Source organism: Mus caroli, unplaced genomic scaffold, assembly GCF_978045245.1.
Source record: "Mus caroli unplaced genomic scaffold, Mus_caroli_1 scaffold_5, whole genome shotgun sequence".
NCBI classification, from domain to species: domain Eukaryota; kingdom Metazoa; phylum Chordata; class Mammalia; order Rodentia; family Muridae; genus Mus; species Mus caroli.
Window position 1 is genome coordinate 20,723,850 of NW_028227260.1, and position 14,362 is coordinate 20,738,211.

Genomic DNA, 14,362 nt, shown 5'->3' on the forward strand with positions numbered 1-14,362 from the left:
ATCAGGCTAGCCGGGAACTCACAGAGCTCTCTACTTGTCTTTGCCTCCGCTCATGAGTATTGAGATTCAAGGCTTCCCCCAGCTCCTATCATCCATAATTATCGTTCCGTTCCTCCCCCCAACCAACCCTTCTCCCCAACAAGACCTCCTACTTTCATGCCTTTGTGTATGGACCACTTAATTTAACTGAAGTTGTTTGCAAACATTATGTTAATTATCAAATGATTAAACATTTTCTTTTGAACACTGGATCCCATATTGAACTGTCTTACATTTCTTACAATGAGGAAACACTCAGAATATATTTAGAAAGCAGGTTTGATGGCTAGAGGTACAGTTTAGTGGTAGTATTGTCTAGCATGAGCAAAGCCTTGTTTTATCCCTAGCACTGATAAGTCATAAAATTTATTAAACTTGTGAGTAATGAACCTAAAATAGCCTGAAAAGTGAGCCAATCCTAAGGTAACCATTAAATTGACTATTAAAACAAGCCTCCAATCAGATGTGGTAATACATGCCTGTAATATTAGCACTAGAGGGGATCATGAGGGTAAACTTCAGACTATCGCAACTGTGGTTGATTGAGAATGGGCCCCATATAATTACATGTTTGAAGGCTTGGTCCCCAGTTAGTAGACTATTTTGGAAGGATTAGGAGGTGTGGCCTTGTGAATAGCTGTGGCCATGTCAGGGGTGTGCTACTGATGTTTTAGAAAACTCATGATAGGGCCAGTCTCTACCTCTTGCTTGCAGATCAGGATGTTAAGCTCTCAGCTACTGCTCCAATGCCAAATGGATGACTACCTATCACCATATTCTTCTGCCATGATGATTATGAACTGTAAAAAACTCTCAAATGTTTTCTTCTAAAAGTTACCTTGGTCATCATGTATCCTCACAACAATAGGACAATAGTAACTAAGATGAAGACCCTGAAAAAAAATTCTAAGACTTCTAAGACAACTTCATAGCAATCAGTTAACCTCTAGGAATGCCACAATCTTTGGATAGAGTTAAATTTTCCTGTAGGAAATCTTGACTCCAATACAATACCACCATTAGAAAATAGCACTAACTAAAAGTACTGAAGGAGCTGAAGGGGTTTGCAACCCCATAGGAAGAACAACAATATCAACCAAGCAGACCTCCCAGAACTCCCAGGGACTAAAGCACCAACCAAAGCGTACACATGGAGCAACCCATGACTCCAGATGCATATGTAACATATGTCAGGCATCAAAGAGAGGAGAGGCCCTTGGCCCTGTGAAGGTTCAATGCCCCCGTGTAGAAGAATGCCAGGGCAGGGAGCTAGCAGTTGGTAGGTGGGTGGGGCGAACACCCTCATAGAAGCAGGTCGAGGGGGGAGGGCATAGGGGGTTTCTGGAGAGAAAACCGGGAAAGGGGACAACATCAGGGTTTTTTTTGGGGGTGGGGGGGATGACAAAATCTTAAAAGTAAATAAAGAAAATATCCAATTTGAAAAAAAATAGCACTAAATGCTCTCCGATTATTCTAAACAATTCTTAATTTTAAATTCTGAAATGAGAAAACTGGTTATCAGAATTAAAGATTCAAATCTAACCTTTTTCTCCCTGTATGCTTCTTTTTCACATAGAATCCTTATTCTGAATTTCTCCAAAGCAGCACTATCAGTTTTGAAACAAGAATTTTGTTTCTTGAGCAGAGTTGATGAAATATTTCAAATTTAATTAATAGTTGAGAATAACGCCGGGCGTTGGTGGCGCACGCCTTTAATCCCAGCACTCGGGAGGCAGAGGCAGGCGGATTTCTGAGTTCGAGGCCAGCCTGGTCTACAGAGTGAGTTCCAGGACAGCCAGGGCTACACAGAGAAACCCTGTCTCGAAAAACCAAAAAAAAAAAAAAAAAAAGTTGAGAATATTCATGCTTTTTGAAACTTTGTTACACTGTCCCAAATACTTGTAAAAGTCAGAAAGTTAACAAAAGGATTCTGCCGGGCGTGGTAGTGCACGCCTTTAATCCCAGCACTCGGGAGGCAGAGGCAGGCGGATTTCTGAGTTTGAGGCCAGCCTGGTCTACAGAATGAGTTCCAGGACAGCCAGGGCTATACAGAGAAACTCTGTCTGGAAAAACCAAAAAAGGATTCTAATCCACTTTGGCAAAACAAGAAATGCCTGTTTAACCATATGCTCTGATATCTTCACCAAAGACTCACCTCTGCCAAATGCTGCAGCCGTGTCAGTAGTGGAGTCCTCTTGTCAGATCCAAGACGTGTGATATAGTTTGATCTTTTGCTAAATACATACAGAAGGTTAAGGACTGCCAGCACCACTTGCATATCAGAGGAAGCCAATAAAGTTGTCAAATGCTATAGGAACAAAAAAGGGACAAAGTTTAGTGCATCAAGTACTTGGCACTAACAACTTCAAAAAAAATTCTTTTGATGTAATAATGTGTGTCAACATTAAAAGCTATCAAGTTATTGAGCCACAATACACAAAAATAAGTCAATCTCTTACAATATATAATCCTGCACCCAAGGAACAGCTGACTAGAAAGTTCAATAACTGTGAACACTGAAAACTGCAGTTCGATATTATATCTGTATCTTATAAGGAAGAATTTCAAGGTAGAAATATGCTATATGTAGGACTACATATGTAGGACTAAAAATTTATATTTCTAAGCGTTGTGAAATGAACCTAAGTGTATGCTATTATTTCCTTTATAACAAATATATAAAGGACTCATAGAAACTAAAACTATCAACAACAGCTGTGTGCAATTACTCAAAAAAAAAAAAAAACTATTGGAAGTACGGTATGAGCTTGGGAGTGACCTCTTTTTTTTTTCCCAAACAGAGAACATTCACCAATATGTTGCAGCACATAATTGGATAAAATTAAAATCACTATGTAATTGAGCTAGAAATGAACAAAATCATTTTATTTGTTTACTTTATATGGACTTCCTTGGGCAGCACATCTATTTCTTTATCAAGACTGACTGTTTATCCATTCCCATTTGATGTTCAACCATTCTATTACTTGTCCAAAATCATTTTCTGTTCTGATTCTGTTTCTTTCAGAAAATAAAACAAAAACAACATGGTGGTACCGAGGTCATCAAGTTTGGCTAAAGGAAAATAACTTCTTTTTACAGTATTTATGACCACTAAATTTAAGATTTCTTTAATGTGTTTTGTCTGAATGTATGTCTATGTACCATGTAGCCACAAACATCAAGAAGAGGGAATAAAAAAAATAAAAAAAAAAAAGAAGAGGGAATAAGATCCACTGGAAGTGGAGTTACATATAGTTGTAAGCCTTCCATGCTTACATGCTAGGAATCCAAACCTGAGTTCTACGCTAGAAGTAATCAACTGTTAAACCATCTCTTCAGTGCCCTTTTGACCATGGATTGATAACCTTAGTCTTTATGGGTACAAAGAATACAATAAGCTCTTATAATCAGTCCCACCCGTATCATTCATCCCTTCAACTTACCATGGATAGACATATATTTTTGAGGTGCATTCCCATACACCGTTTGGTCAGTATTCCTAAGACAAAGTCAACTATCAACACAGCACATACACTGCTACAATTTGAGTGTAAAATGCCCCTCTATAGGCTTGTTTCTGAACCCTTAGTTAGCCACTAGTTAGTTTTACAAGGTTGTAGAACTTTTAGAATTAGGTCACTAGGGTTTAAGCCTTGGGCGTTATAGCTTTTTTTGGTTCAAAAAAAGTAGCATGTGACTGCCATGAGGTAAAGCTGCCTACCACCATCCTTGAAGAATGAAATCTGTCTCCTCAAAAACATTCCTCCCTTGTTCTTGTCAGCAATTTGGTCATAGGAACAAAAGTGATATAATTGTGATGGGTATTATAAATAATCTTGAGGTGAGTTTAAGTATTTTCAAAGATATATGTATGTTACATGCAAATACACCATTCTGAATTAAGGAACGGGTGCTGAAACTCATCCCCCTGCCCCCTTCCCCCTGCCACAGGTATGATGGGGGGAGTGTATGTGTTTTGGCAAAAGACATTGAAAATTATAAGCACATTAATAAGGAAATCAAACTATTTTAATAGTTTAAAAATAACTTGGAATACCTCTAATAATCTTTGACAAAGATTACTAAATAGTCCATAAATGCTTCAATACAGGTACTATATTCTTTATGTCTTGAAGTATGAAACAGAAAAACGTTCACATCAATCCTAAGAGGTAATACTTATGGCTAAGAAATGTCATACTTCCCCTTGTGGTTCTGAGGATTAAACCCAGGAGCCTATACCCATTAGGCAAGTATACTACAACTGAGCTAAATCCCCACCACGTACTACTACTTCCTATCTTTGAAGCTGATAATCTTAAGAAATCCATAATGAAAAGGAAAGCAAACAACCATCAGAAACAGAAATTCCCTTGTTTGTGTACACACACGGTTGAAGTTAAGAACAGACCACATAGCCTTATATTCTCTTACCTCTATGGAACTGTACAGATGCCGAGAAAAGCTGTACTCAATGAGCAAGGCTGTGAAGTTCAATACAGCTAATAGAAGCATTTTCAGCTGTTCTTTTTCTGGCCTATCACATACAAGCATCCATGACATATTCTCCACTGTTTGTCCAGCATCTGCCAGAATTCCATCAAAGCGGTCCAACAGATCCACCCAGTGATATAACTCACACTAGAAAGAAGGATAAAGAGGATATAAAAATATGATAAAAGTGGCTTAGTGGTATGCTCTAGTAATCTCAGTGTTGAGGAGGCTAAGGTAGAAGGATATGGAGTCCAAGGAGCGTAGGCCACATAGTGAGGCCCATCATCAAAATAATAATGGTTCTTTTAACACTAAATGGTTTCTTTGAAGTAGAGTTTTATAACACTTAGCTTTGTTTTCACTTCTTCAAACATCAATGTATTTATGTGGGTATGTGCACACCAGAGCATATATGTAGAAGTCAGAAAATAATTTGGTGGGGGGAGGAGAAGAATTGATTCCTTCCATCCATTATGAAGGATGCAGGGATCAGACTTGATCTCTCAAGTCACCAGACTTGGAAATAAATGCTTTTACTTTCTGAACTCTCTCTCTCTGGCTCAGCACATTGATTTATCTTAAAAAAAAAAAAAAATCTTGGCAACAATTCAGGCTAAATACCAGTAACCAAGAGCTGTGACACATATGCTAGATACTTAAGTAACTATAGAATCAGGCTATTCCATTACAGTTCTCTTGTTCATCATCAAAGCACACAAAATGATGTACTAATAGCATGTTCCCTATCCTCTGTTATCATGGATTTTACATACCTTGCCAATGTTCCATGTTTTGATTTGCTGCAGTTCCAAGAGGAGTTGCTCATCATTACAAACTTTGAGTTTGTCTATTAAGGCTCTGCAGTCTGCAGGCTAAGAAAAACAAACAAGTATTCATAAAAGGTGTTTAGGAATGAGGAAGAAACAAAGAGAATGGGAAAAGGGACCCTTAAACCCACAAAGAAATTCAACTTTTGCTTATATAAAACTAAATCTTTTAGATTACAATAGAAGCCTGTGAGGAAATACTTTAATCGAAACAATCCACTATGCATTTGTTTAAATCTGAATAAACCTGTATATGCAAACTACTTGAAGTATACGGATAATAGAAACAAAGGAAATAAGCTAAGCAGCACTAAAAGCAAAATTAAATAATTTGCAACATAGCTTAAAAGGTAACCAGAATGTCAGAAGGAGGGAAAATGAGGGAGTGGAGGGAGAGAGGGATGGAGGGATGAAGAGAAGAGAAGAGAAGAGAAGAGAAGAGAAGAGAAGAGAAGAGAAGAGAAGAGAAGAGAAGAGAACGCCAACCAGCCTGAAAGGAAAAGGCTAGCATTGAATTATTTTTCTACAATATTAAACCTTGAATTAGAAAAGATCATAGAGCTTCTGAACTTTGTAAAACTAAGACTCTATTCTTACTTGGTATTCCCATTTCCATACATTCCTGATCTCTTGTATTGATGAACAGGACCATTATCAGGTATCAAGGAGTGGATTGAGAATTTATAATAAAGGTTCTGAAAGTGGAAAGGAAAATGGGATAGGGACTGAGACTGGGAAACATTCTATTAATGGACAACAGGTGGGAAAGTGATAATATCTTTTATTTAATTCTATAAATGGTGTCATGGGAATAAACTAGCTTTGGAACCAAACAAATCTATGTTCTGATTTTGGTTTTATGACTACTATGATGAATCCTACCTACTATCCATTACTTACCAGGAAAACACAATCTAATAAGCTAGCTTGAAGAGTATAGTATGTTCAAGTACCTGCCACTTAGCAAGTACACACAAGAGATTTTTTAAAACGAAACAAAGAACATGAGATTTAGATTTCCTCCTTTCCTATTTCCTCACTTTGAATTCTCATCAAGAAAGAGATGAATAGTTAGATACCACCTATATATCCAACAATGCTGTTGTGAAATCTAAAACTAGAGGAAACCCTAAAGATTCCCATCTCCTATAACATATTTAAAACTATGATTTTCTTTAAGCCTAATTCTCAACTTTGCTAGGATCTACCTCAAATTTTTGGTGATGATATGTATGAAAAACACCTAACACCAAATTCTTCTATAAACCAGGTTTGACCTCAGCCTCATCCCCCTTTTAAGTATAGATTTTAGGAAAAACAGTAAAGAAGAATAAATAACAGAAAACATGGAGAATTTGAGACACTTGTTAACACAGTTCATCTGTCCCTTTTTCATTTACTTGGATTTAGTATCAAATACACGTATTTAAATTTCTAATGACAAAGATAGGCTAATTCAATGTTATGATTCTGTGGGTTAGGTAATACCCATTTTGTTGTTAACATCTGAGTCCTGTAAAAACTTGGTATGTCCACCATTACATGGCATTTAATATCTCACAAACCTGGTACCCAAGCCAGATCTTGCTTGAATGCAATATTGTTGGCAAAGGATACTATGGCCTTGCCAAAGACTCTGCTTGGCATCATGAACAGTTATGAGACATCTGAGTCTAAGTGGACAAGCCATACACAAAGGCAGCTTGCCTGGACCTTTTACCATCTTTCCTAGAACTCAACCTCACTAATGGCCACTGAATGCTTTAGAGGTTACCAAGGACTAGACCAAAATAGGATACTTAAATGCTACTTCCCAAACTCAAGTATTAAATTTCTCTATCTTTGTGGCATATGGAAAAATTATAAACAATTGTCTCCTTCTCTTTCTTGCTTAAATTCTTTCTTGTTTTGAAACAGGGTCTCCTTATGTATCCCTCATTGATCTTGGAACTCAGATATCTACCTGCCTCTGCCTTCCAGGTGCTAGGACTTAAAAGTTTGCACTACCATACCCAACCTTTCTGGTCTCTCTTATTTTCAAAGAATCATTCTAACATCCTTTAAACTTGTGAGTGAGAGACTTGTTATTGCTGAATGAGAGGGGAAAGAGGGAAGGATTAGGGGACAGGGAGGAGGAAATAGGAAAGGAGGAAAGAAAGGAGAGAGAGTAAATATGTGCAGATGTCATAAGACAGGGACAATCATGCAGAGTTGGTTATCTTCACCTTATGTTCTAGGGGCTGAGCTCATTGAGATTAAATTGTAAGAAACTTTTACCTGGTGAACCATCTCATGGGATTTGGTATAGCCCCACCTCCAACCCAACTTTTCACAGGGTTCATCTATTACACACATTTAAATCTAAGGTGCTCGTGTTTTCTAATTATAAGGTTTACTTATCTTTACAATATTTTTCCTTTTTCTCCATACATAAATGCAAACCAAGTGGGACTGTCCCAACTCAGAGGAAAAGGCAAGCCATCTGTCAGTTCAAAGCTGCTACCAGGATTTACTTGAATTTGTTTCCATTATCAAACCTATGGGGGAAATCCTTTGAAATACTGCCAATATTCTAAGTGATCAATGAAAAACCAAAAACGTTTCTTAAAAATAAAACCTAGTACTGATACCAGTATGATCAATGAAAAAAAAATTTTCTTAAAAATTGAACCTAGTACTGACACCAGTAAAATCAATGAAAAACAAAACATTTCTTAAAAATAAAACCTAGTACTAACACCAGTATGAGAAACTGGGCAATCTTCTATGTTGCTTGAGTAAAACAGGCAACCCAAGCCTTAAAACACACCTAGTCAGTGATTTTATATTCTTAAATAATCTGATAGAAGCTAGGAAATTTACATAAGTGTGACTGTAAGAGCCTTATAATTCACTTAGCATAAAAAATAAAATTTGCATTTCTCTGATCACCTGTAAGAGAGACTCTTTCTAGTTTACTGGCTTTGGTCCTTCTCTGAAAGGTTTTATGCCCATTTTGTCATTGGGATATTCATTTCTTCTACTGACATAGTATAAAAGATATTAACTATTTTGGGTTACAAATATTTTCTCCAGCTTGTCATGTCCCATGACTCCCCCACACAACTGAGCTTAATTTTGAACATACAAAAACAGCACATAATTAACATAATTTGGTGAGTTTATATGGATCCATACATTCATTTTACCATCACCACATTTCAGGTGAAAAACATATATCACCTCTAAGTTTCCTTGTGGCCCTTTGTGTATTTGTGTGTATTAAAAACACTTAACATGAAGTTTATCCTCAACGAAATTCTTAAAGTACACAGCAATTTACCAGTAACTGTAAGTTCTGAAACTTATCCTTTTTCTTTTCAAATAGGGTATCACTATGTAGCCCTGACCTTGTGGCTCTTTTGCCTCAGTCTCCTTAGACAGGAGCCACCATGCCCAACTTTTTATTCACTTTTTACTCACTTGTTTTACTAAATTATACATAGCCATAGAACAATTCCCCATTCCCTCCCCTGATAAACATCATTCATTCTGTTGCCTACTTACATACCTTTTGACTATTTTAGATGCCCCATAGTAGAGGAATCATGCAGTATTTGTTCCTCTGTAATTAACTTATTTCACTTTTCATTCTTCTGGGGGGAGTTAATTTTAAAAATATGAGAAATTCTTCAACTTCATAATGAAAAACCCCCAAATAACCCAATTTTAAAGTGGGCAAAGGAATTTGAAAAGACTTTTCTCCAAAGACAATGGCCAAATGGCACATACAAAGGTACTCAACATCACTAATAATCAGGGAAATGCAAATCAAAATCATAATGAGATATTACCTCATACCTGTTAGAATGGCTATTGTCATGTGTCCTTTTATTTTGGATATGGTATTTTACATTTCCATTTTGGTATTTTGTCCTTTGCTTTAATGCTTGGAAGGGCAATCCCCACCTAAGACAAGGTAAACATTCACCTGTATGTTCTACTTCTCCTATAATTTCTTTTAAAAATATCTGACTTTTGATGACTTATCTACAATTTACTTCAGTAAAACAGTCCCCCGCACCATCCCACCCAAATCAAATGTAATTGTCTTGGCACATTTTATTGACTAATACTGTTCTTTCCCACAATATATAATCCCTCTATTAAGTTCTTATGTATGCTAGGTTGTCCTGATTTTCAACTCTCATATAAATAGATTATTACGCTGATGGCACTGTCTTGTTTTAAAAATCTTAATTCCTTAAGACGTTTTTATTCTTCACTTTTAAATATTATAATAGTCATCAAAACTTATAAATACCAAAACACATCAAAAACAGAATCAAATGAAAATTTACAGTAACAATATTAATATGCTCAATATACAGCATTTAGTAAAAACAGATATTCCCATGTCAGAATACAAAATAAAAGACTAATAAAAAAGTCAATGAACTTACCATTTTTGTTTTCAAAACAAAACAAAAAACTCTAGGTTCTATTAGCTATAGTCAATTTTAATTCTACATCTCTTTTCCATTGTCATACTGTCTTTCAATGCTTATATTGTAGCCTGAGAGTCCCTTTCAGGGACCAAATATCTTCAAAGTATTGTTCACTATTCCTTTTTCCACTGGTCACTTAGCTACTAATTTTTAATCAAAGTAAGTTAAAATGGCAAGGAAGTATTTTTTCTGGTAGTGTTCAGGGTGCAACCCAAGGCCTCATGCATGCTAGACAAAAAAACAGAGATATTCCTCCTAGTTTCACAAGTTACTATAGTTAACACTTTGTATTAACTGGACATACTTATTTGGAAGATCAGAACTGCTGAACTGGTCACAATGATTTTTTTCCTGAAATAAAGAAAATGCACAAAGCAAATTTGGATACTCACAGCTTCAGTAGGTGTCTTTTTCAGTTTAGTCCTGTCTACTTTCATGTTTTCAGTTTTCTGATTTAAGATCTGCAAAAAAAAAAAAAAAAAACAAAAAACCCAAAGTAATGAGAACATAAAGTTACAGATATTCTACAGCTCTAGTCTTAGAAATACAAATATTAGACGAAGAGTATGCAAAATACCTAGTGTAACACTGGAGTTATGTTAATTCGATGGTATGGTTATTAGACAGAAAATGGCAGAGTATCTTTAGATAAAACTAACCAATGATCCCCGTTACAATAAACCTAAAACCAAACTAAGCCAAAACAAAACAGCTTTTTTTTTCTTCTCCTATTATAAAGATTTCAAACTCTTTATTGACACAGTTAAGTATGCAAGGTTTTTTGATAACTTGGGGTGGAAAACTCACTATAAGCCTCTAGTTATTGGGGGGGGGTTCTGGGAATTTAGGCAAAGTTTTAAAGATGTACATAAACATTTAACATTATTAATCTATATTGCATGAATAGGTACAAAAGTGAAAAATCAGAAAGTACCAAAAGCCCCAAATAAGATGTTTAAAGTTGTTATTTAAATCAAATTACTTTATGTGTGTGTTTCGTTCACATGTATATATGTACATCATAGAGGCGTGGGGCCCAAGACGATCAGAAGCCATTAGATATATTGAAAGTATAAGGATGGTTGTGAGCTACCATACAGGTACCAGGAAAAAGTGATCTTAACTGTTTTCTCTTCAGCTCTAGGATTGGTTTTTGAATTGACTATATAACTGCTAGAAAATACTGCAGACAATTACATAACAGAAATTTGTGATTAAGTAAAACAGTTAAAACGTGAAATATAAGTCTACTGAATCAGACATCATGATTCACACCTGTAACTCCAGACTGGAGCAGAAGAAGCATCAATGGGAATTCATGACTAGGCTGGGCAACAGATTAAAAACAAAACAAAACAAAAAAGCAACTAAATATAAATCTAGGTCTAAAGACAATACTCTAGAAAGGAAATGAAAATATCACTTAATAATGTCTCTATCAGACTGCCTAAAGTCTATAGGACATTTTCTTAATTAATGATTGATGTAGGAAGGTCCAGCCTACTACAGGGATGTGAATGGTGACATCCCTGGTGGTCCTGGAGTATACAAGAAGGCTGAGCAGGGCAGAAAGAACAAGCCAGTAAATTCTCTCCCTCTCCATGGCCTATGTCTGGTTCAATTCACGACTCTAGATTCCTGTTTGGGTTTCTTCCCTGACTCCTTTTAACAATAGACTGCATAATGTGGACGAATAAGCCAAATAACGCCCCTGCCCCACTGTAATGTTAACTCACAGCTAAACACAAGGATTAAGGCTAAGCCATGTGATGGTTTTGGCAATGTGCCTTTTAACAGGAAGATAAATTATGTCTTTTTGTATGTATGTATGTATGTATGTACACTGTAGCTGTACAGACGGTTGTGAGCCTTCATGTGGTTGTTGGGAATTGAATTTTAGGACCTCTGCTTGCTCTGGTCAGCCCTGCTCACTCTGGTCAACTCCACTTGCTCCGGCCCAAAGATTTTTATTATTATATGTAGTACACTGTAGCTGACTTCAGACACACCAGAAGAGGGTATCAGATCTCTTTACAGGTGGTTGTGAGTCACTATGTGGTTGGTGGGGTTTGAACTCAGGACCTTCGGGAAAGAGCAGACTTAACAAAGACAATTCTTAGCTGGGTGGTGGTGGCACACGCCTTTAATCCCAGCACTCGGGAGGCAGAGGCAGGCGGATTTCTGAGTTCGAGGCCAGCCTGGTCTACAAAGTGAGTTCCAGGACAGCCAGGGCTACACAGAGAAACCCTGTCTCGAAAAACAAACAAACAAACAAACAAACAAATAATTTTTTTTAAAAAAACAAAGAGAAGTCTTTTTTAAATATACTAGGAAACAATGTGTAAGACACTACTAAAACTGTCCTGACAGTTTAACACAATCACTTTGGTAAGACCAAGTAATTTAAAAGGCCCCAAAATAGGTAACAGCCTAATCAGACCCATGTAATGCCTGTAACATTTAATAACAGATAAGTCCTTGAAGATACACTGACCAAATTGTGGTAAGAAACCAACATTTCTCCTACTATCAAAGAGGACACATGCACAGTGGTAGAGGTAGATTTCAGGCTCTTCAGAAAGATCTGGTGCTATTTAAGGTAACCAGCCATGAATACATACATATTCCAGGTAGCTTCTGTCCTAATTATCTGTTTTGCTTACACCTATTCAATCAATGAGTATTAAGGAAGAGATGGTAAAAAGATTAAGAATGTTCCACAGTATTTTATTTAAATGATGGGCACATTTAAATATTATGTCTAAATGTTTAAATATTAACATTTGAGGCCATGTCATTTTTGACATACATATAAATCAAAGTTAATATCTTTTCAAATATTTATCACCCAAAACATTTGGTTTATATAGTATTTGAACATTAAACAACATTCTCCTATAATTAATATTTAGGAATATGTAACTACAAATTCCCTTGTAAAATTACCTCATCATCTAACACAAAGGACAAGATTAACTCCTATCAACAACTTCAAAATACCTAAAATGAGGCCAACTAGATCCTGACAACAATCTTAACCATGGAGTAGAAACCATATACTGAACAATTTGTACACTTAACTACCAGGCTTTTTTGTTGTTCTTACAAAAGATTTTACAGCTAACACTAGATCCCATTATTGGAGATACAGGTATATGTAGAGAAGCAATTAAGTTGCTTCTGATATGAGAAGTAGCAATCTGCCCCAACATTATACAACTCAAGTATATAATGGTGCATGTTTTCCCTTTAGAATGAATGAGGAACTCAACTCAAAGTGTACTCATCACTTTATTCGAAGACAATGTTGGAAGTTCTTGCCCTTAATAGTACAACACTAGACAGTAGCGAACACACAGACCAGAAAAGACTACAACTCCCCCATTTATAAAACACCTCGCAGAATGGCCAAGCAGATTTAGTAGTGATAAAAGTACTTGCAGCAGTATAAGCACAAGAACATGAATACAGTTCCCCAGAACCCAGGTAGAAGTCTGTAACTACAGTGTTTGGGGCACATGAGAAGAAAACAAATAGATCCTGGGAACTCACTGGTCAGTCAGTCTACCAGAAGTAGAAAACCTCAGGTTCAGAGAGACTCAGTATTAAAAAATATAATAGAGAACAATAGAGCAACACACTCAAAGTTGAACTCTGCTTCTACATACATATGCACTGACAAATACTATACACGAGCACTCATAACATCCTGAAGATTCAACATGGTAGAGATGTCAAATCTCCTAAAATTGATACACAAGTTTAACACTGTTCCTACTCCAATCCCAGTAAGACTCTTGAGTAAACCTAAACTAGTCCAAAATGTGTATGGGAAAGCAAAGGAATGACAATAGCAGAAACAACTTGGAAAAATAAAAACGTCAAATCACTATTTTTGACAATTCACGTTTACATCAAAAATTTAGTTTGTAAGCCTCACTCCATGTCAATTAATCTGCTCTTTCCCATTGCTCCTGGAACCCCTTCTTCCCAGCAAGACCACTCCTACTTTCACTATTTCTCTTTGTGTGTGCCCCACTGAGTTGAAATTAAAAAACATTGATAGGTTATTTGCTGAAACAAGAATAAGTCAACAATGGTTAGACTACTGCATAAAATGACATGCCACCCCCAACAATTCTTAACTTGCCAACAGACAGGAGGAGTGGGGGTGGGGGTGGGGAGGTGTTTGTCTTGTCTCATGGGTTAAACACTATTTTTGGAGACAAGAGTATTGCTATGTAGGGTCAGTTAGTTCCCCTGTAGTGATAGGATAACAAGCATGCAAGGCTCAATCTAACCCTCTTGAGGGGTAGGGTCAAACAGCTTTTTATCTCAGCTATAGCTCAAAAAATTTAAATTGCTTGTGTGTTCATCACATGCACCTGTGTTATGCATATATGCATGTGGAGGTCAGAAAACAACTTGGCAGGAGTTAGTTTCTTTCCTTTCACCATGTAGGGTTGAGGGGTTGGATTCAGGTTGTGAGACTGGTTCTCAGTTTTTTGTTTG

The 14,362-nt window shown here is 36.5% G+C and overlaps 1 protein-coding gene across 24 annotated transcripts in view; it reads right to left on the bottom strand.

Moving 5' to 3' along the window:
* Huwe1 (HECT, UBA and WWE domain containing E3 ubiquitin protein ligase 1) overlaps window positions 1–14,362 on the bottom strand; it is a 137,365-nt gene that overhangs the window by 92,357 nt on the left and 30,646 nt on the right. For 23 of the 24 annotated variants that reach the window (XM_029473129.2, XM_085837965.1, XM_085837960.1 and 20 more), the window contains 4 exons: window positions 10,243–10,311; window positions 5,310–5,408; window positions 4,477–4,683; window positions 2,195–2,347 (listed from right to left, as the gene is read on the bottom strand). In XM_029473129.2, the coding sequence (XP_029328989.1) occupies window positions 2,195–2,347; window positions 4,477–4,683; window positions 5,310–5,408; window positions 10,243–10,287 (504 nt within the window). In that variant the 5' untranslated portion in view covers window positions 10,288–10,311. Of the gene's footprint in view, window positions 1–2,194; window positions 2,348–4,476; window positions 4,684–5,309; window positions 5,409–9,203; window positions 9,312–10,242; window positions 10,312–14,362 lie in introns of all 24 variants that reach the window. The other variant, XM_085837957.1, reaches the window with a different exon arrangement.